Raw genomic sequence first — 20,011 nt, forward strand, 5'->3', positions numbered from 1 at the left:
AAGTGGTAGAGTGCTAGCCTTGAGCAAAAAGAAGCCAGGGACAGTGCTCAGGCCCTGAGTCCAAGGCCCAGGACTGGCAAAAAATAAAGGTGTGTGTGTGGGGGGGGGGGTGAGTTCATGGAATTGATGGAGATCTGAGGGCAGTCAGGATGTGGGAGCCAGGGAAGGGGGGCAGAGCAGGCCAGAGGACAGCCGGGCGGGCAGAGGGCACAGGGCCACTCCCCCATCGGTGTTACCCCCTCTGAAACGCCCCGCCACCTGGGACCTGCTCCTCCCCGGAGCCCTGGTGCCTGTGTACACCCTGGGGAACAGGAAGATGGATGGGTGTGCAGCGCACCCTGAGGATCCGCAGCCCCTAGCGCCCTGGTTTTGGGGCGTTGTTGATATTCTAGGAGGAAGAGAAGGGAGAGCGAGCAAGGAACGCCATCTTTGCTGATGGCTCCGGAGATCCCCACAGAAGCTCCTCTGAAGGGCCGCAATGCCGGCACAGGTAAGGCTGCTATCTCCTACCCTGGTGACTGGGTCTTTGCCCTTCCCACCAAGAAACAAACGCCCCAGAAAAGCAGCTCCCACTTTTCCCTCCCCTGTCTCCTGTCTCCCTTTGCGGTGAGCACCTCCCCATTGCTGGGTAGAAAGAAGCAATAGAGGAGAACAGGAAAGAGGAGTCTATGGCTCTTGTCCCAGGGAGGGGCACACAGAGAACCCTGAGCACACACAACGTCCCAAGTGTGTGCAGGAGTGGGTGTGGTTGGGCCCCGAGGCACACGGGGGGCACAAGCGGCCCCCCCCCAATACTGGCTCCGGGCATCATCAAGGTGGAGAGAATGACAAAGATGGTGGCAATACTCACCGGGGTCCCCAGCGCGATCAGCGGACTCGGGTGCGGGTCCTGCGGGAAGAAGAGAGACGGCCGTTGAGGTGGCGGCATTTTCCAAGTTGTGTTTCTTCTCTGGTTAAGGATACTTGGGGAGGGGGGCAACCAACTCTCATCTCCCCCATTCGTCAGGGATGTTAGGATGCCCCCCACCCCCACCCCCGCCCCATCCCTCCCTCCCTTCCCCCCTCCTCCCCACGTGATGAAGAAGGCCCAAGTGTTATCCTCAAGGGACAACCCACAAAACGACGAAGAACAGTGGAGAAGCGCCGCCAAGTACATCTGCAAGGAGCTCGGGGGCTGGAGAGGGAGCACAAGGACACAGGCCAGAACACGGAGCGGTGCCGTCGGAGCCCAGATTGCAAAGAATGGAGGAAGCCACACAAGCCAGGGGGAAAATGAGCTCGGTGCCCTCCCCTCCCCCACCCCCTACCCCCCCTGTGAGCAGCGCGATCCTTCAGGAGAGCGAATGAGCTGCTCATTCACTCTCCACGAGGAAGCAGGTCAGTCTTCAGATGGAGGAAGGGGCTGGGGAGGGAGGGAGGGGAGGGAAGAGGGAGCCGGGAAGGGGAGGGTGCTCTCAGAGTGGTTTCCAAGGGAAAGAGGAAACCCACTTGTGTGTGAACCGTGATTGGTGGGAATGGAATCATGGGCGGCGGCCGGGGATTCTGGGTACAGCCTTAAGCTTGACTTTTTACTCTCTTGATTTTCATTCTTTGGGACTTTACTTTTATTCTCCAGGATGGTTTGTGAAGACAGGGCGGTCCTGGGCTGAGACCCCCTTTATTCACATGTCTTTCATCGCTGAGGTGACAGGCAAGCCACCCCGGAATCGGGTGTCCTGGGAACTATTTTTGTTCCCAGCTGCCCTTGGAATCTGACCCTCCAGAACTCTGACTCCTGGGTAGCTGGGATGACAGGTGTGCGCCACCATGCCCAGCTAGAACCCAGCCTCTATCGAGACACATGCTGGAGCGCACTACTTTATCCATCCTTTACGGAGCTCCCTCTAACGACCCCATCTCCCCTTCCCAGGCAGGAAGCATCCACCCAGCGATCCCCAGTCCCCGTGAAAGCGCCGGGCGCCTGCCTCCCCCAGACTGTTGATGTGTAGGCCGACCTGTGCCTGTGAGTCTGCCCGCTCTATTTTGCTACCTAGGTTCCGACTAGAAAACAAGAGGCTCCAGCCCTGCCGCAGAGGCAGCCAGATCCTGGCGAAGCGTTGCACCGGGCTTGGGTGTGTGCCCAGATTAATTAAGCCATACTTCACAGCCCATTTGGCTATTGTGTGGGGCTTATGCCTCACTGCTCAGAATCCCAAGGCCAAGGAAGGCGGGGGGAAGGACCCATCCTGAACCCTTAAAAACAACTTCACCTGTGTGTGTGGGGGGGGGGTGAGGGGAACACTTCTTGGAAGGTCCTGCAAATCTCTGTGGGGTGTAAACCTGGCTAATTCTGTCCATCAGAGAAGCCCCCACTCTTCATCTGTGTTCTGAGATCAGACACCCTGCTGGCACTGGGTCAGGGTCCAAGGTTTATTAAAAGCTTCTGGAAGGCCAACGTGCAAACGCTACCTACTTAGTATCTTAATGAACTAGCCAGGAAGAGGACACAGTGCTCACAAGGGGCCATGCCATTAACGCTGGGGATTCCGCCGCTGCCAATCCAGTGTGGTGCTGGGTGGAAAAGTGAGACTCTCCCTAACAAGGCCGAGTCGGCAGGATTCCAGGCAGGCCCGTGTGCCCGCACGCATGCACACGTGGGTCTGTAGGTCTCGTTCACAGCAACGTCCTCCGTAATTGGAGAAGCTAACGAAACGAAGCCGGGTCAGCGGCGTTGCCCGCCTCGTCCACTGCCTCTGTCCAACTTGGGGCCCTCTGGTTTACAGTAAATTCCTGTCTGTCAGGGAGACCACTTCTGCAGACCTGCCGGGCAGGGGTGGGGGGGGTGGGGGGATCAGCCGGGCGCTAGCCCACTCCCATGGAATCCTAATGCCACCCAGAACCACAGAGGCACCCATCACTAAGGAAAGCCCTGCCAGGCCCAAGGTGTGGGGAATGTCAAACAGGGAATGAGAGGCCTCGCTCAGTGGCCCTGGCTCTTCGCAGAGCCTCAGCCCCCAGCCCCTGGGCTTGTGGCTCCCGGGGCCTAGGCAGTGCCTTCCCCAGACCTCCGCCCGCTCGGCTGTCCCACCTGCTGCAGCCAACGGGATCTTGGCAGAAGCTCAAAGTCAGCTTGTGTACAGCCTTGTGGGGATCTGCATGGAGATCAGCACATGAGCCCCAAGACCTACGGAGTGCAGCAGACCTGGGACCTATCTGTAGTGTGCAGCCAAACCCTGCGTGGATCAGCTGACAACATCCCCCCTCCCCGCCCCCAGCCAGCCCTCAGCACAAGACAAGCTGGTTGTTTTAACAATAAGGGGTAATTTGTTACGCAGTACTAGTACTGTGGCAAGAGCTAACTGATACGCTTACCCCACCCCACCCCAATGGCTTTGAAAGGACTAGAAAGGATCAGCATAGGCACACGCAGCCTCGGAACCCCAACTCCTCTTCCCCTAAGTCTGCAAATAGATCTTGGGATGTGGAAACATGGTTACTTAGGAGGAGCTGCTCCTGAGGGCTTACTGAGGGAAGGCTGCTGTACCTTGACCTCTACACCTGACCCTGAGCTGGACTTCCATCTCTCTGCCACACACAGTTCTTCTGAACTTGTCCCATGGAGGCCATCATCACCTTAAAGCACATGAGCCACCCGGGGCCCTTCTGCCCCGAGACACACAGCCTTCCTAATACCTGATTGGCACTTAGAAAGAATAAATACTATTAGTATTTGTTCCTCCGAAATAATTGGGGCCGAAAGTGTCTCACATGTTGGAGTTGTTTGGATTTTGGAATATTTGCAATGGATGGACAAGACACACAGACACACAGACACACAGACACACACACACACACACACACAAAATGTTCAGATCTCTGGATTATAGATGTTCAAATGGCGATGGCAGATGGTATTTGTGACCACCTGACCATAGTCCAGGCCCCAGCTTGCCTTCCAGGGGAGGATCGGGTGGCCTGCCCATGGTCACGCGGGGTTGAAAGGCTGGATGGGACCCCTGCACTGAAGGAATGTGAGTCTCTTGTCTCCCAGAAGCTCTACTAGAGCTTAGAGCAATTGTGTGTGTGTGTGTGTGTGTGTGTGTGTGTGTGTGTGTGTGTGTGTGCATGTGCGCGCCAGTCCTGGGGCTTGAACTCAGGGCTTGGGTGCTGTCCCTGGGCTTTTGTGCTCAAGACTAATGCTCTATCACTTGAGCCACAGCTCCACTTCTTGCTTTTCTTCTTTTAATTTTTATTTCTTTTTTTCGATAACTCATTGGAGATAAGAATCACATGGACTTTCCTCCCGGGGCTGGCTTTGATCTATGACGCTCAGATCTCAGCCTCCGGAGTAGCTAGGATGACAGGCCTGAGCCACCAGTACCCAGATGAGACAGAGCAAGCTTGTCACTTAGATTATGCCTTCAGAAAGGGAGATGACTTGAAGCAATAAACAGAAACCTTGGCAAATACCAGAATCCTTTTTTTTTCTTTTCTTTTAGCATCTATGTAGCTTTTTATTCCTTTTTTAAGGTTGTGGACATGAGGGATGGAAATGAGAACCTGTGTCTGGATTAAAAACAACAGAGCCATTTTAACACAGTAGGGAAGCTGCAGTGTTAACCAACCAACCTCGAGAGAGGCAGGGGTGAGTTTGAAGCCACTCTGTGTACACTTCTGTCCCTGGCGCTGACTGTAGAAGGGGGGGGGGCGGGCACTGTCTCATTACAGATCACGGCCCAACGCAAGCTTGGCTTAGAAGATCAGAAAGCAGGGCTCAAATATTTTCCAGCCCATGAGGCCAAAGGCCTGGTTTTAACAAGCAATTATGCTTTCATAAAGAGTGCAGGGTGGAGGGCTCTGGCTGGGACACTGCCCTGCGTGGAGCAGGCCGGTCTGGCTCTTTTCTCTCTTGGGGATGCCAAATGTGGCCTTTGCTCCTGAGGGTTGAGCAAGTGGCTTTGGGGTGGAGATGATGACCTTAGGGCTCAGGCCGAAGGGGGCCCACAGAATCAGGGGAGACTTCCACCGCACACCGGGCGGCGCACTCCTGTGAGATGGGGGTGGGGGGGGTTAGCTCTCTGCCAACTCTAGTACTGGAGACAGGCCTAGGAAACTTCCAGCAGCAACTCTGCACCGTACGTAGTCACCATCAAACACCGGGGGCCTGGTTAGGGAAAGGCTCACACACCGGATGGGAGAAAACCTCACCATCAGCACCCTAGCCCCGCCCCCCTCTACCAGGGGATACAGGCTGTCACTAGACCAGCCTGGCACCAAGCAAGGGGTCAGTCCTGGGTTTGAACCGTGCCTAAGCTGTGTTTGCATGCCAGGCCAGGGCTGCAGAATATTGTAACAAGAGCAGTTCATTTCCCCCTGGTTCTTGAGGCTGGAAGGCCTATGGGTCTGCCTCTTCCCGAGGCACCTGCCCCTGGTTTGCAGATGACTCCTTACCCCTGCATCCTCTGGGCCTGAGGCCTCCATGCCCGCCCCTCCCTTCCCCCCCACACCCCCGTGGTGACTCCTTGTCCAGACCTGCTCTCCACATCAGGACGTCCCAAGGCAGCACAGAACTGAACTGCTCCTTTAGAGACCCCCTCTCCAAGTGTGAGGTACTAGAGCTTATGCCCAGTGGGCAGGGAAAGGGGCAAATGCTGCTACTTCACTCCCAAAGCTCGCTCCATGCCAAGCCAAGTGCACGCAGGCGCTGCAGCCCCGCCAAGGGAGGTGCGGGCCTCCCTGTGCCCCCCTCAGATGGTCGACGCTCCGGAGGGGCAGTCGGGCTTCCGGGAGGGTGGAAGTGGGGGGCGGGGGACCGGGCTGTAAGCTGCCAGAAACGGGTCCAATCGCCACCATCCCCAAGCCTCTTCAAGTCCAGAGTTGCTGAACGAAGCAGGGTCCAGACAACCCACCGGGCATGGTTGCCCCGGTTCTCTGGGGTGGGCGCAGGTACGCTGAGCCCAGAGCCTGGCCGGCCATGGTGCAGGGGACACCAGGCTGGCCTCTCCCAGGGGCGCACCAGCCAGTTCCTGGGATACTTCTGGCATCCCTTTCTCCCCACTGTCTGCCAGCGTCTCTTGGGGCCTTGTCCAGGCCTAGCTCCAGGCTCTGTGTCCCTTTCTTCCTTGATGCCCGGGGTGGAGGGGTGCAGTGGGCACTGGTGACCCGGTGGCACGAGGTGGGGGTCACACATGCACGGGAGGCGGGCCTGGGCTGGCACGGACCCTTGGCCTGCAGCAGCACAAAGCCTTCCTTGTTGCCCAAGAAAGGCTGCATTGAGAAGGAGGACACGGGCACGCATCACACAGCCCGCACCTGAAGGGAAAGAAAGTGCGGGCTCACCATTAAAGGAGAGCCCCCCCCCGGAGAGCGGGGGGGGGGGAGAAACCAGAGACCCCCCCCGCAAGGAGGGCAGAGGTCGTCTGGATGCTTGGGAGCCTCAGCCGGCTCACCCGTAGCCTTGTTTGATCGTCTCCACAGCCTGCTGCGTGCAACTGTGAGCACGCACACTGCCCCAACTCGCAGGCATCGGTCGCGAGAGGTCCCGTGTGCATCTCAAGGGGCCCTAAAACTCTTCACCAAGCACAGGGAGAGGCAGTGCCCGGAACTGCGAGGTTCTGGACACAGCTACCTGAAGGGGGAGAGGCAGCATCGAGGACGAAGCGGTGGCTGGATTGGGGGCGGAGGGGAGGGAGGGGCCTGCGGAGACCTCAAGCTGCTTTCCTGCTGGCCTGTGGCACTGGGGATGGATCTGAAATCCTCCCGGAGTTTCTAAACCCTGGATGCTGCATACGGGAGTCCCGGTGTCTCTTCTCTTTGTGAAAACATGAAGTGATGCGGGCACCTGCTAATGCTAGTCCATGCCACATGCCCGAGGACAGGTGGCCAATCCAGAACACAAACCACAGCCCGAGCTGGCCCTGGGAGCCTCCTCCCGAGTGCCAGCCTTGAGTGCAGAACTGGGGTGCAGCTCAGCTGGACAGCACCAGCCTACCAGCAAGCCCGAGGCCACAAGTTCAAACCCCAGTACTGCCAAAAACAAAAACGAGATGTTGCAAGCAGGTTATAGGTACTATCATAATGATGTGTACTAGCCCACAACGGTGCTGGAGGCTCAGAGGAGGTCACATGCTCTGCAGGGCACGTAAGGGAGCAGAGACGGAAAGCCGGGACCACAGCACTAAGGTAATTGTGGTTCTCAGTGGCTCAACCACACCACAGAAGGCCATCAACAAACCCCCTTCCCAGCCCAGCTAGCCGCTGGCCCCCTAAGGTCCAGAGACTTAGATCGGATGTGCCTAAACCTATCTTCCATTTCCTTGCTAGGCTTTCCTGTCAACTGCTGCACCCATTGCCCTGGGTAATCAGGAATAATAATGTTAATAATAATTAGCAATCATCACTGCAGCCACCTTCCGCTGTGAAGACTGAAGATGTGGCACCCCTGGCCTGGCTCTAATTGGCACAGGGTGACGAGCCACAGGCATCTGATTTCAGACCACCGCAAGACCTGCCATGTGCCGGGCTAGAACGAGCTATGTGGTGCCACCTCCACCCTTGAAGCCCGGATGGCAGACGCTGGCCGCCTGTCTCCAGGACCTCCAGAAGTTCCAACAGTGCCACCTGGCTCAGCCTGGACCCGTGTCAGCCTGGGAACTGGGAACACAGCCGCATCTCCAGCTCAGCCTGGGTCCAGGCCAGCGACAAGATGGCGGGAGCCCCTTTGGTGCCCATACCACTCCACTCCCTGTGTATGGCCCAGAATTCTAGATGAAGCCTGTCTCCACCCCTGACCTGAATGGAACCTGATGTTTCCAGGCAGGTCATGAGATCTGGGACGGGGAGGGACCACCTTTCCTACGGGCCGCCTTCCAGGCACTTTGACACTCCATGTGCAACCACGTCCTAGTGGGTCCTTCCCATTCTGCTGGAAGAAAGGCTCCTCTCCCTCCGCCACTCCCTTCTCTACCTCTTTGACAGTGTACTTATCTATTAGCAGGAAGTCTTATGCTCACACGATCCTGTGTCCCCCCTCCCCCCGGCTTGGGACCTGGGGGAGAGGTGTCCCACATGTATGGAACATTTCCAACAGGTCACACACAGAGAACAAGACTTGCTCACGCCACAGGGAAACCCAGTGTTGGGGATGGGTACAGAGACTCTGGGCTCCAGGCCATGTCTGGGGGTGGGGAAACATGTCCCAGGCTGAGGGGGAGAGGGGAGGACCAACAGGGAGGCCGACAACTTTCATAGCCCCTGGGCCACAGGCAGAGATGTCTCCTTACACTGAAGAGTCCACTGAAAGTCAGCAAACGGTGGGTGAGAAGGTCTCTGCCTCTCCCATTTCTATGTCTTCATGATAATGATGATGATGAAGATGGCCACCCCGGCAATGAAAGCCATCTTTTTTTTTTTTTGGCCAGTCCTGGGCCTTGGACTCAGGGCCTGAGCACTGTCCCTGGCTTCTTTTTGCTCAAGGCTAGCACTCTGCCACTTGAGCCACAGCACCACTTCTGGCCATTTTCTATATGTGTGGTGCTGGGGAATCGAACCCAGGGCTTCATGTACACGAGGCAAGCATTCTTGTCACTAGGCCATATCCCCAGCCCTGAAAGCCATCTTAACTGTGACCATGTGCTAAGTCCTTACGTGGCACCGGGACCCCCCCCCGCCCCACCTTCCTCCCACCCCCAGAAGCGGCTGTTCTCCCATGATGGCTGTGGCACCTAGGAGTGGACGCTCTCATTCTGTGCTCACCCCCGGGGTGAGGCTCTGGGCAGGGCTGGGATTTCAACACAGGGCTCTGTGCTTGCAAGGCAGGAGCTCTCCCACCCGAGCCATGCCCTCGGCCCTTTTGGGGTTTTTTTTTGCCTTGGTTAGTTTTAGCAGTGGGGACGAATAGGGGCGTCTCATGGGTGTTTTCTTCAGCCAGGGCTGGCGCGGACTGCCAGGCTGCTGATCACACTTCCTGTAGAGCCGAGGCACCAGGCACACGTTACTGCACTGGGTTTGGGATGGAGTCTCACCAACTTCTGGCCCTGCTGGCCCAAACCCAGATCTTCTCACCATTCCTGCCTCCGAGGAAGCAGCTAGGATTACAGGCGTGAGCCGCCATCGTGACCAGCTCGCATCCATTTCTGACCTCCACACGACCGACACACATGCCCAGGAACAGGGCTCTGTCCTTTACCAGGGCAGAGATGGAGGTGCAAAGATTTGCTCCAAACGGACAAGACCAGGCTCGTTGAAATGTGTGTCACCATGGCACCAGAGAGCAAAACAAGAACCCACATGCTGGCTGGTGGTGTGGTCTCAATTTCTCGTGGCACAAAATGATTCGTTGTTTAAAACTAAGTTGTCAACATTTGCAAACTGGATGATTTTGCAGCACGCACCAGCGGGTCCCCTCTACTGGGCCTTGGGAGCATTGGAGGGAGCGATGGCTCCTACCACCCACCTGCCTGTCAGCCACCAAACTCCGCGATGGCCCCACCCAGTCCCCGGATCCAAGAACGAGGAGTCTAGCGTTGCACCCCACGGCCTGACAGAAGAAACGCTCAGCTCATACTATGCATGGCATCGGATTAAAGGTAAGCCTCTATGGCTAGTTCTCAGCTTTTGGGGGGCAGTGGACACAGGCAGGAAGGAGGGGCCCTGCGGAACAGAGAACAGGAAGAGGCAACAGGCACCCACTTTTTCTCGCTTCCTGTAGCTCCCTGCAGCTGCTGCCTGCACAGTGCAGGGCTGTTCTTCTCTGGGCCGGCTGGGGAGGAAGCACTGGCTCTCATCACCCAGGACAACGGCTTTGGCGCTGTGTGTGCACAGGGCAGGAAGATGGGAAGAAAGCCACATGCCAACAGCTCACAAAGCCCCCACTTGGGCCGGGGGGACAGGACAAGGCTGGAGGAAGGGAAGGGGGTCCGGGACGGGGAGTGGAGCACAATGAGCTCCTTTCAACAGGGAATAGGCCACAGACGGCGCAGCTCACCGCGGCCCCAATGGCGTGGTTTCTTGAGTTCTCCACCCAGAAAGACAAATTTGCCAGACTTCAAGCCAAGGACAAGTGAGAGCCTGCCACAGAATCAACGCCCTGGCCCCAAGTCTATAATGACCCCCTTTATTTCTAAGCCTTTCTCGGGCCGGGGAGGGGGGCTGGCTCACATGAGTGAGTGCCAGGCTTGGCCGGACCGCAGGCTTCCTTCCCAGGAACCCCACTTCCTCATGGAGGGCGGGCGACATGAGAAAGAAGTAGGAAACAGGGCCCGGGTTCAAGTGCGTGTGCACGGCCCAGCCGAAGGCATTCAGGATGCGTGGGAATGGGGTGCGGGCCCAGCCGGCGCGACCTTCCGGGTCAGCATTCTGCTCGGATGCCTTGTGTCCAATTCCTCCCCATGCAAGTGGACGGCTTTGTGATTTGTTGTGTCTGTGGACACAGGGCGTCCGTCCTTCAGGAAGCCAGACTGGACTGTGACGCGTGCTCCTCTTTGGCTCAGCCTCCGGGTGATGGGAATGCAGGCACTCACCTCTACACCTGGCCTGGGTAATGATGTCAAAGGGGAGGGGGCAACACTGGATTCCAGCACTTGAAGTTTTGGAGATTGCACACAGACCTGCAAGACCCTGGCATTTGTCAAGACAGGAGAAGACAAATCCAGTAGGTCTCCCCACTAAGCTGCTGCCCTGCTAGGCTCACAGCAGCTATTGCTCCCAGAAGGGACCCCACCCTCCACCCCCAGCCCCCCCACTCCCATGCCTTCCCCACACCTGAACCGCTGAGGATGCTGGAGTTTGCAATCTCTGGTTTAACAGATCCCAAGCTCAGCTCAGCAGCTGGGCTGGGGGGAGGGCAGGAATGGTGGGGGGAAGAGACTAAAGCAAACTTGCCTACAAGGCTGAGGGGGGGTGGGCTGGAGCCCCTCCCCATCATGTTGGGGAAACTGAGGAAGGGTGGTTCTGTGGCCTCATTGGTCTGGCTTCCAATACAACAAGGAAACGAGTCCCATGCTTTCTGGGTGCTCAGCGCACATGAGCTGAGCTCTGTTTAAAGGTCAACCATCATGGTGCACACCTGTAATCCCAGCTGCTCAGGAAGCAGGAGTGGGAAGACGGTGGGTCTGAGAGAAGCCAGGGCAACAGTACCAGGCTCCATCTGGTAAACAAACCCAGAGGGAAGTGTAGAGCATCTATCTGTCCAGCGAGAGCAAGGCCCCGAGTTCAAGCCCCAGGACCGCAAGGAGACGAGTTACATTCACACTCTACTGGATCAAGCCTGCCACAGCACTGTGTCTAAAAAGCAATGCACCTAAGTTAGTTAAAAAACAATTTACTCCTAGAGAAGAGATAGAAAAACAGGACATAAGATATCACAAGAAATGTACACACTGCCCTACTATGTAACTGTACCCTTTGTGCACAACACCTTGTCAAAAAATTTGTATTCAATTAATAAACAAATAAATTTTTAAAAAATTTACTGCTAAAAAAAATGTTCATGTTCTTTGTGGGATCTACACGTAGTGGAGGCTTGGGCTAGGCAGGGAAAACGTGGCCTGAGCATGCGTGGCAGGCCTGACACGGGATGGCCGGCTCGGCAGGACAAGGCTGGCAAACCCACAGTGCAGCAAGTCACAACCACGGTAACAATGATGATAATAACAGTAATTAAAAACAACAACAACAACAACAACAACTTAATAACGAAGATTTGCAACCTATCCCAGAATACAAAAAAGCCACAAAAGCAAGGGCAGGGCCCCCAGGGTGGTAGCGGAAGCGGAAGCAGTCTTCTTTCTTTTTTTAATGTTTCCCTCCTTTATCTGTTTGTTTCCTCTGGCAGTGCCGGGGCTTGAACTCAGGGCCTTGCACTTGCCAGGCGAGTTCTGCACCCGGGGGCAGGCTTTGGCGTCTGGTGGTGTGGTGTTGGCTCTGTGCGCAGGTGTGATTGTCCAAGTACACACACACACACACACACACACACACACACACACAGCACACAGACACTTGTGCATGTTCATGTGAACGGACGGGCATGGGTGAGTGGGATCTGTCACATACGGAATCCTAACAGTGTGGGGGGGGGGCGGGATCAAGGCTGTGCCGGGGCAAGGGGTGGGGTGGGGTGGGGGTGGGGGACGAAGCTTGAGCCACTGGGGCGGGCTTGGGATTCCACACTGGGTAGGAAGCAGGAAGGCCCAGTGCCCGCTCCTCCGCACTGCATACATTATCATTATTCATGCAGGAGCATCTTTAAACACCAAAGTGTGTGTGTGTACAGGGTGGGGGGGTGGGGGGGTGCATGCGGTTGTTCTGATTTCACGCGCTAACTGTGTTTACATGCTAACAGCGTTTCCCGGGGACAATTATCTTATTACCAGCGCACTTATCTTTCCATCTTTTCAACACAGTTTACAGCTGCAGAACTTCAGAAATTAAGGCTAATTAAGACCCCGGCGTTTGGCAGGTAGAATACTTCGAGGGGAAACACAGTTTGGGGGACCAGGGTGTGGGGGAGGTGAAGGGGGCCAAAGGCAGAGGGGAGGAATTTGGGAACTGTCTATCAGGGGCGAGAACAGTGGGTCCCTCACCCTTGGCTACTCCCAGGCCTGGTATAAATGTGGTGCACAATCAGCACCCAGCGCCCATCCCTTCCATCACGTACCACACTACAGATCGCTGTAAATGCTAAGCAAGCCGTAATTAGGATGGATCAGAGATGACAAGGAAAAGCTGAGGTGGTCATTACATATCCCCGAGTGCTTTGTGAGCCACCATGGGTTGGACGGGCTGGACATGCAGACGGGAAAGCTGCAGCTGTGGGGGATGGGGAACCGGGAGCAGAGAATTTCTAGAATTCTGTAGAGAAGTTCCACAACTGGTGATACTAGAGGTTTCTATATGGAAGGCAGCCTGTGGTCTGTGTGTGGGGGCGGGGGGGGGGAGTTGCTGGGCCTTCAGTGATCTCCTTCCCCTGGGAATCTACTGCAACTGGAGCAGCGGCTTCTGAAACCTACTACACAGGGTCTCCTTCCTATGTGAAGAGGAGGAAGAGGAGGATGAGGAGGAGGAGGCACCACATCCAATCATTCAGTCCTCATACTGTCAGATCTCAGGGGGCAGGGGGAGCTAGAGACACTACACTGCAGCGTCTTAACCTCTGATAAAGTATCTTCTGTCTACAAATGTAAGACTGGGGGTGGGGGGATCAATCCAGGCTGGATAAAGCTGGATAAAGGTCAATTTGCAGCTCCGAGGCCCAGGACTGAGGAAGATGAGGCCGGCTGGCATTTGTATCCCTTGGTCAAAGGCCCATGCTTGCTCACATCTACACACGTTCTAGTATGTGCATATGCATGACCACACATAGGCACACATGAACGCGTGTCCACGGGCGCACACTGGTGCTTGCCCCTGCGCTGTGCCAGGTCAGAATGTCCCTCTCTGCTGTGTGTGAGAGGGGGAGAGGGGCAGGGAGTGGGTGGCGCCCCCCATGTGGTCCCCAGCACGTGGGCACCAGGCACACATGCGTGCCCTTAGCACATGGACACAGCTGTCCCACTGCGCCGTCAGAAGCCTTCTTCAAATACAGCTCTTCTTAAACAGCTTGCCCAGTGGCCCACTGATAGCTATGGAGTCTGCTCTGAGGACAGGCCCTGGGGGCGGTGGGGGGGGGGGACACCGTGGCCAGGTGGGGGCCACTTCCCAGAAACCCTAGCACACCATGGTGACTCATGGACACGAGGTGGTTGTCCTTCCTCTTCCTTTTCTTCTTCCTCACTCAGCTTTCAGGAATCCCCTGGCTAGCTGGCTGGCTTTTCAGGGCACACAGGGACCTGACCAGGATTCACACACCGTGATGGCTGGCGGGGCTTTCTTTCCTTCTAGGAGCTGAGTTCCTGGCCTGCTGAGGGGCAAGGCAGAGGGTGAGCGGGGTTCATGACAACACAGCTCTGCTCTGCAGGCACCCTGAAGCAAGGCCCCCTCCTGCCCTTACTCCTATGGCTTCTGTCCGTGCGTTGGGGGGGTCCCATGAGGGTCTCCCTGGGGGCTGAATCGCCTGGCTGTTGGGGCAGTAAGTCCCTGGGGCAAGCCCTTGGCTGGGACACAGGGAATAACCCCAGCCATGTGCCTGGGAAGGAGACACCCTAGAACCTGCCTTCCCAGCCGAAGGTGGGTTAAAGCACCTAAGGTCTATTGGTGGTGAGTGCCGGGCGCAGTGTGATTAGTACCGAGAATAGTGTTATTTCTAGAACGACCCAGGCCCCCTTGACGTGTGTGACTACTTGAAGTCACGGTATTTTTTTTTTTTTAAAGCGCATTTCATTCTCTTTTATCTTTTTGAAACGGCCTCACAATGTAGTTCAGCGGGCCTCAAAATGGGGTCCTCTGGCCTCAGCCTCGTCCTCCCGCATGCTGTGATTGCAGGTGTGACTCACCCTGTCTGACTACAAGTACCGTGTGTGCTGACACAGGCACAGAGGAGACTCCTTGCATGGTGCCGCTACTTAGCTAAGAAAATCCCAGCCCCCCACTTCCAGTTCAGAGTCCCAGAACCCCAGCCCACTAGTGATTCTACCCTAAAAGAAAGAGGTCTGAAAACCAGGAATCTCCACAGCGAGGTCAAGAGGGAGGGGGGAGAAGGGGGCGCTCACATTCCACCAGGATTTGCTCCCCTGGAAGGATTAGCAGCAGAGTTGCTTTAAATAGCAGCTTTACCCTTGTTTATGGATTACTGGATTACAAAGTACTTGTGGGGTTGCTGGGAGGAGCCCAGGGATCTGGAACAAAGGCTGCAACTGCTCCCCACCAATGGAGGGGGCCGCACGCTCCATGATGCTAGCAGATAGCAGCAGGGGAAAGGGTTCTGGTTCATTAGTCCGAATCCCCATGCAGCATCTCAGTTAAAGAGGGTTCAGCTGGGTCTGTGAACCAGATTAGAGTGGACACACACACACACACACACACACACACACACACACACTTAAACCTATCCTCCAACAGTGCTGACTGTGTATTAAACCCCACCAGCACCGCTGGTCACCAGGCAAGCCACTCCCTCTGTTCCTCACAGGAACTCTACTCAGCGAGTTTACAGATGGGGACACTGAGGCTGGCATGGAGAGGGCCTAGTGGAGCCCCCGTTCAAGCCGGAGTGTACACACAGAGCAAGGGGGCTGGGTTACGAAAGGTGGGATCTTCACGTCAAGGAAGGAGCAGAGGATCAGCCTGAGGGGTCAGCAGTACCAGCAAGCATGGCAGATGCCTCGGGAGACCCCTCTCTGGGAACAAAGAAAAAAACACAGGGGGTCTGGGCGCCCTCGGAGCCAGGTGTGACACAAACACACACACCCTGCCAACCTGCTGGGCCGGGCCCTGCGTCTGTGATCCATGTCTCCGTTCCTTCCCTCTGTCCCTGATGGACTGGCACAACTGGGTCAGAACCTCCTTGAACATAAACCAGCCCCAGCTCTGGGGTCTGCAGGCTGAGCCAGCGCCCCCTCCACTGGCCACCTGCTGGCTCCTCCTCCTCCTTGCCCGGTTCTCCTCCCTTGAAGAATGGGGCTATTAGCCACCAGCTCCCCCTCTGGAGTGCAGGGTGATTAATTAGGTAACATCTGCGAGGCAGCCCCAGCTTCCTGGGGAAGGGCACCTTGGAGAGGAGCTGTAACAGCAGCCATCATCACCACCATCATCATTATCATCAGTTTCATGACGTCTCCAGTCTGAGGCCCACCACGGCTCCCTGCTGCCCGGGAAAGAAGGGGCAGGGGGCCAGGGGGAACAAGCAGGAGGACCGTTGCCATCTCTCCCTCACACACCCTCGGGCCAGCGATCCCCTGCCAGGGGCCTGCACCCCCATACCACACCACACACCCTTATCCAGGGAGTTTCCGGGTCCCTGCCCCTTCCTCAACATCTGGGCTGGAGACCTGGCAGCTGTGGGCAGGTGGGGGGGGGGGTGTCACTGTCTTTCTTCTCCTGGGGGCTTTGTTAATCCAGGTAGGAAGGGGCATGCACAGGGGTGGTGCTGAGCCAGGTGTGGTGGTACACACCTGTCATCTCAGCCCTGGCCTTTGTCCCGATTGCTCCGCAGGGATGACCAGGGTCAGGGTCTGGCCGGGGAGAGAAAGGGGAGCTGGCAGGTGGGGAGCCCCCCATGTTGCTGAGCTCTGTGGGTGGGTGGGTCGAGGCCCCAGGGCCTGTGAGGCCGTGACATGGGTGGGTACACACGGCCAGCTGCCCGAGGCCTCTGCCTTGTATCCATCACACTGTGTGGCCTGAGAACAATGTTGTACACGTCCACATGGCTTCCCAAGGGTCTGCCGGTAAGCCATGCTCCAAAACACAAGAGCAAAGTGGAAGGGAGTCCCTTAACCTCTGCTCTTTGTTTTTATTTATTATTTATTTATTTTGAGACAGGATCTTGATGGTGTAGCCCAGGCTGGCCTGGAACTAGTGACCCTTCTGCCTCTGCCCGCAGCAGGCTGGGGTTACAGGTGGGTGCTACCTCGCCAGGCTAGCCTGTGGTCTTTGCTGGGAGTCCAGGGCCAGGATGGAAACCCGACCTCATCAAGCCTGTGAGCAGGAGGGCGGTTGTGTACAGCGAATGCTTATTTAATAAGGTCACCTCGGCAGACACTCCCTGCTGCTGCCGCTGGTTAATTACTCTCTGCATCTGAGACTTTGACGCAGGACAGACAGTGGAGGCAGCAGAGGGAACGGCGGTGTCATCTTGGAGATAAACACGCTCCATGTGGACGTGCGAGGGGCCAGGTAAGCAGTGGGATGCCCCATCCCTCAGAACCTCCTCCCCCCCCCCCCCCCCCCCCCCGCTCAGCCCCAGGACATTTTCACATCCTTGATCTCCTGTCAGGCGCCAGCATCTCAGGCCTGAAGGATAGTCGACATGCATCCCGCCTGCGGTTCATTTCAAGGAGGAAAACAGTGCCATCTCCCGCGCACCGCCCCCATCCCCAATCCTAGTTCCTCCAGGAGAGGAAAGAAGACAGAATCCGAGACGGGATGGCACGCCAGGAGTTAAACAAAACGTTGCTGGGGGGTGTGGGGGAGAACCTCTCACTTTTTCTCCCCTGCCATAATGGGTGGCACGGAAAGCTGTTTTAAATTTACCGACAGCTCTTCAAGCTGCCACTGGCTCTTGAGGTATTTTTAGACGAGGAGACATCCACGCAGGGCGAGAGCCAGGAGGAGGAGGCAGTGTGGGGGGGGGCGCCCTCCCGGGATGCACAGGCCCATGTCAGGTACCTCACGGAGGCTCATTTGCATACAATTAAATAATCACTTCAGCAGCCCCCTCCCCCCCAGGCCTCAGCATCCTGCAGCACCTCGCCACGGCGGCGGAGGAAAACTCCGGCAAGTCAGGGCTCTGGTGTGCGAGAACTGTTCTTAACGAAGCCTCTCTCCATCGTGGGCACAGGAGGCGCGAGGGCAAGGGAGGTGGTGGGGACCCCATCCTCAGGGAAATAAGAACACGCTCCTTTCTCCCCATTGCAGGCAAGGTGATTGGAGACGGCGTGGCCAAGGGGACATTCCCCAGCCACTGAAAGGAGCCAGGCAGACAAGGCACAGGCCGGACAACCAGGCGTCCAGGAAAGAAGCTACTGGAACGTGTCTAAGTCCCAGAAGATGCGCCCTCCACACCCCCCCCCCCCCACCCTGTGCCCATGCCATGCACAGAGAACCCATGGGGCCACATGCAGGCTCTCTGTGCTCCAGGGCCCCTGTGTGGTCTGCTCATCTCCAGGTCACCGCTGAGTCCCACCAACCCCCCTCCCAAGGTGTCCAGGACGACTGTCACCGACAGACACCACATCACCACCATCAACATCTCTACCCTGCAGCTGGAGGAGCCCCAACAAAATCCCAGGCCCGGGCAGCACACCCTGGGCAGGCTCAAGCTAGAAATCCAAGCTGGACGTGTGCTCAAGTGGGAATGGCCTCTGTGATCAGACACACAGACGGTCTTGTTTCTAGAACCTTCTGTAGCTCTCTGATGTCCACACCTCCTTTCTCTCCCTTCTGGAGACACGTGATTATAGTAGGCCTGAGACGGGAGGGGGCCAGCGGGCGTGGCCCCCGAGCCTCTGTGTCTGAGCAAGAGACGGCCTGGTCCCTGAGGGGAAGTTGGGCCACACGGGCGGGAGCTGGCAGGGGAAGAGCTCCAGCCTGGCAGCCACAGTTGTCAGCCCATTCACTGCCCACCAGCTGTGTGCCCTCGGGCTGTCACCCTCCCTCTAGATGCCTCAGTTTACCTACAAGTAAAAGGTCAGCATCTAGCCCCACAGAGGTCCACACCCATAGCCACGACTAGAGGAGATTTAGTTACAGTCGTCCTTGTTAATCCTTCTGGTGTTGTGGAGTCCGCGGCTACAGAAGATACAGAGAAGGGCAGGGGCCCCAAACCTGCCGAAGCCAAACATCTAACAGATGAATTACCAGGAGACGATTTAGAGCACCCCAGCCCACCCCACCCCCCAGACCCCGTCCAACACCCGGCTGCCTCCAATGGGCTTTTAAAACAGCAATCAATTCCCCACATTGACAGGCTGGTCTGCAGGAGTCCTGATGTGTGTGACTGGCTCTGCTTCTGCTCACAAGATGCCTTCGCAGGGATCAGAGCCATTCAGAGTTTGGGGCTGAAATCAGCCCAGCCCAGGGCTTGCCAAGCCCTCCGGGGCGGTGGGGCAAACTCGGTGTAAGACAGGCCAAGACTGAAATGGTCACAAGCAGTGTTTTGTCACAGTGCCTCAGAGGATCTTCCCGGGAGCTCAGGGCTGGGCACAGAAGGGGAAGAGGAAAAGGAAACCAGCCAGATAAGCAGTGTACTAAGCCACTCCGAAGCTGAGCTGGGCAGCCCGGGGGCACCTAGTGACTTAGCACCTCTGAGACTCAGCTCCTTATTGGAAAAATGGGGTGGCAGCCAGATTTCCACCTGAACTCACCGTGAGAATGGGGTGACATGACCGGAAGGGCCCAGGACCTCTCTGGACACCCAAGGGGCCCCCGCCAGCTGTGCCCATCTTAGCTGCGCACAGGAGCCTGTCCTGGACCAAGTGCGGAGGAGAGGCCTGAGCCGGGCGCCCGCGACTCCAGCTCACAATTCTAGATACACAGGAGGCAGAGATGGGGAGGATTGCGTTTCTCAACCAGTGGAGGAGGTGGGAGGGTCTGAGAGATGGTAGCCCCAGTTACCCAGCAAAAAGCCAAGCTGGGGTAGGGCCTCAAGTGGCAGGGCTCCCGCCATTGCAAGAAAGCTGAGTGAGAATACAAGGCTTTGCCTCCAAACCCCAGTACAAGAGAGAGGGTGGGAGGAAGGGAGGGGGGTGGGAGGGGAGGGGGAGACACAGAGACAGAGCGTTATCTAGCTATAAGACCAGCCGTCTAGGTGCCAGATCCAGCTGGAGGCCTGTCTTTATGAATAAAGTTTTATTGTCACACGGCCACGCGGCCACTTGTGAACACACCCTCCCTGCCTGCTTTCCCCTCCGCACCAGTGGATGTTGAACAGTTGCCCGGGAGACCAAAGGCATTTGACATTTGAAGTGCTTATGTTCAGGCGGGTCCTCAGAGCCCAAAGTCTCCCTCCCTGAGCCGATTCAGACCAGCAGGGGTGAAATCCGGGAAGGCTGCTAGAGGAGGTGGGCAGGCTGACTTTCTTTGGGGCGAGGCAGGGTGGGGAGCTACCATTAGTTCTCGCTTTTCACAGGGATGCTCACAGTGTACAGGAGCTGGCCCTGCCACCAGCCTTGTCTGAACTGAGCAGAGTCCACGAAAGGTTGACGACAACGACGAGGGGCCAGAAACAGCCTGCGAGTCTTACGTTCGACGAACCTTGTGCTACTCGAAGAATACTTCAGACATGGCAAAAGCTGAGGACTCTGACCGCCTGCCTGTCCCTAATAACACTCAGACAGTCAGACAGTCAGACAGTGCCGGGCCCAGATGCTCCTCGTGCCCGTGTCTGTGCCTCCTCCCTCCCCCCACTCCAGCCGTCAAAGCCTCTCACGCCTATTCTTAG

The 20,011-nt window shown here is 56.8% G+C and overlaps 1 protein-coding gene across 1 annotated transcript in view; it reads right to left on the reverse strand.

The window, feature by feature from the left end:
• The window catches only part of Xylt1 (xylosyltransferase 1), a 155,269-nt gene that overhangs the window by 96,588 nt on the left and 38,670 nt on the right, over positions 1-20,011 (reverse strand). The window contains exon 2 of the mRNA XM_048331876.1: positions 851-889. Coding sequence (XP_048187833.1) covers positions 851-889 — 39 coding nt within the window. The remainder of the gene's footprint in view (positions 1-850; positions 890-20,011) is intronic.

The sequence above is a fragment of the Perognathus longimembris genome, chromosome 23, assembly GCF_023159225.1.
Source record: "Perognathus longimembris pacificus isolate PPM17 chromosome 23, ASM2315922v1, whole genome shotgun sequence".
Lineage (NCBI taxonomy): Eukaryota > Metazoa > Chordata > Mammalia > Rodentia > Heteromyidae > Perognathus > Perognathus longimembris.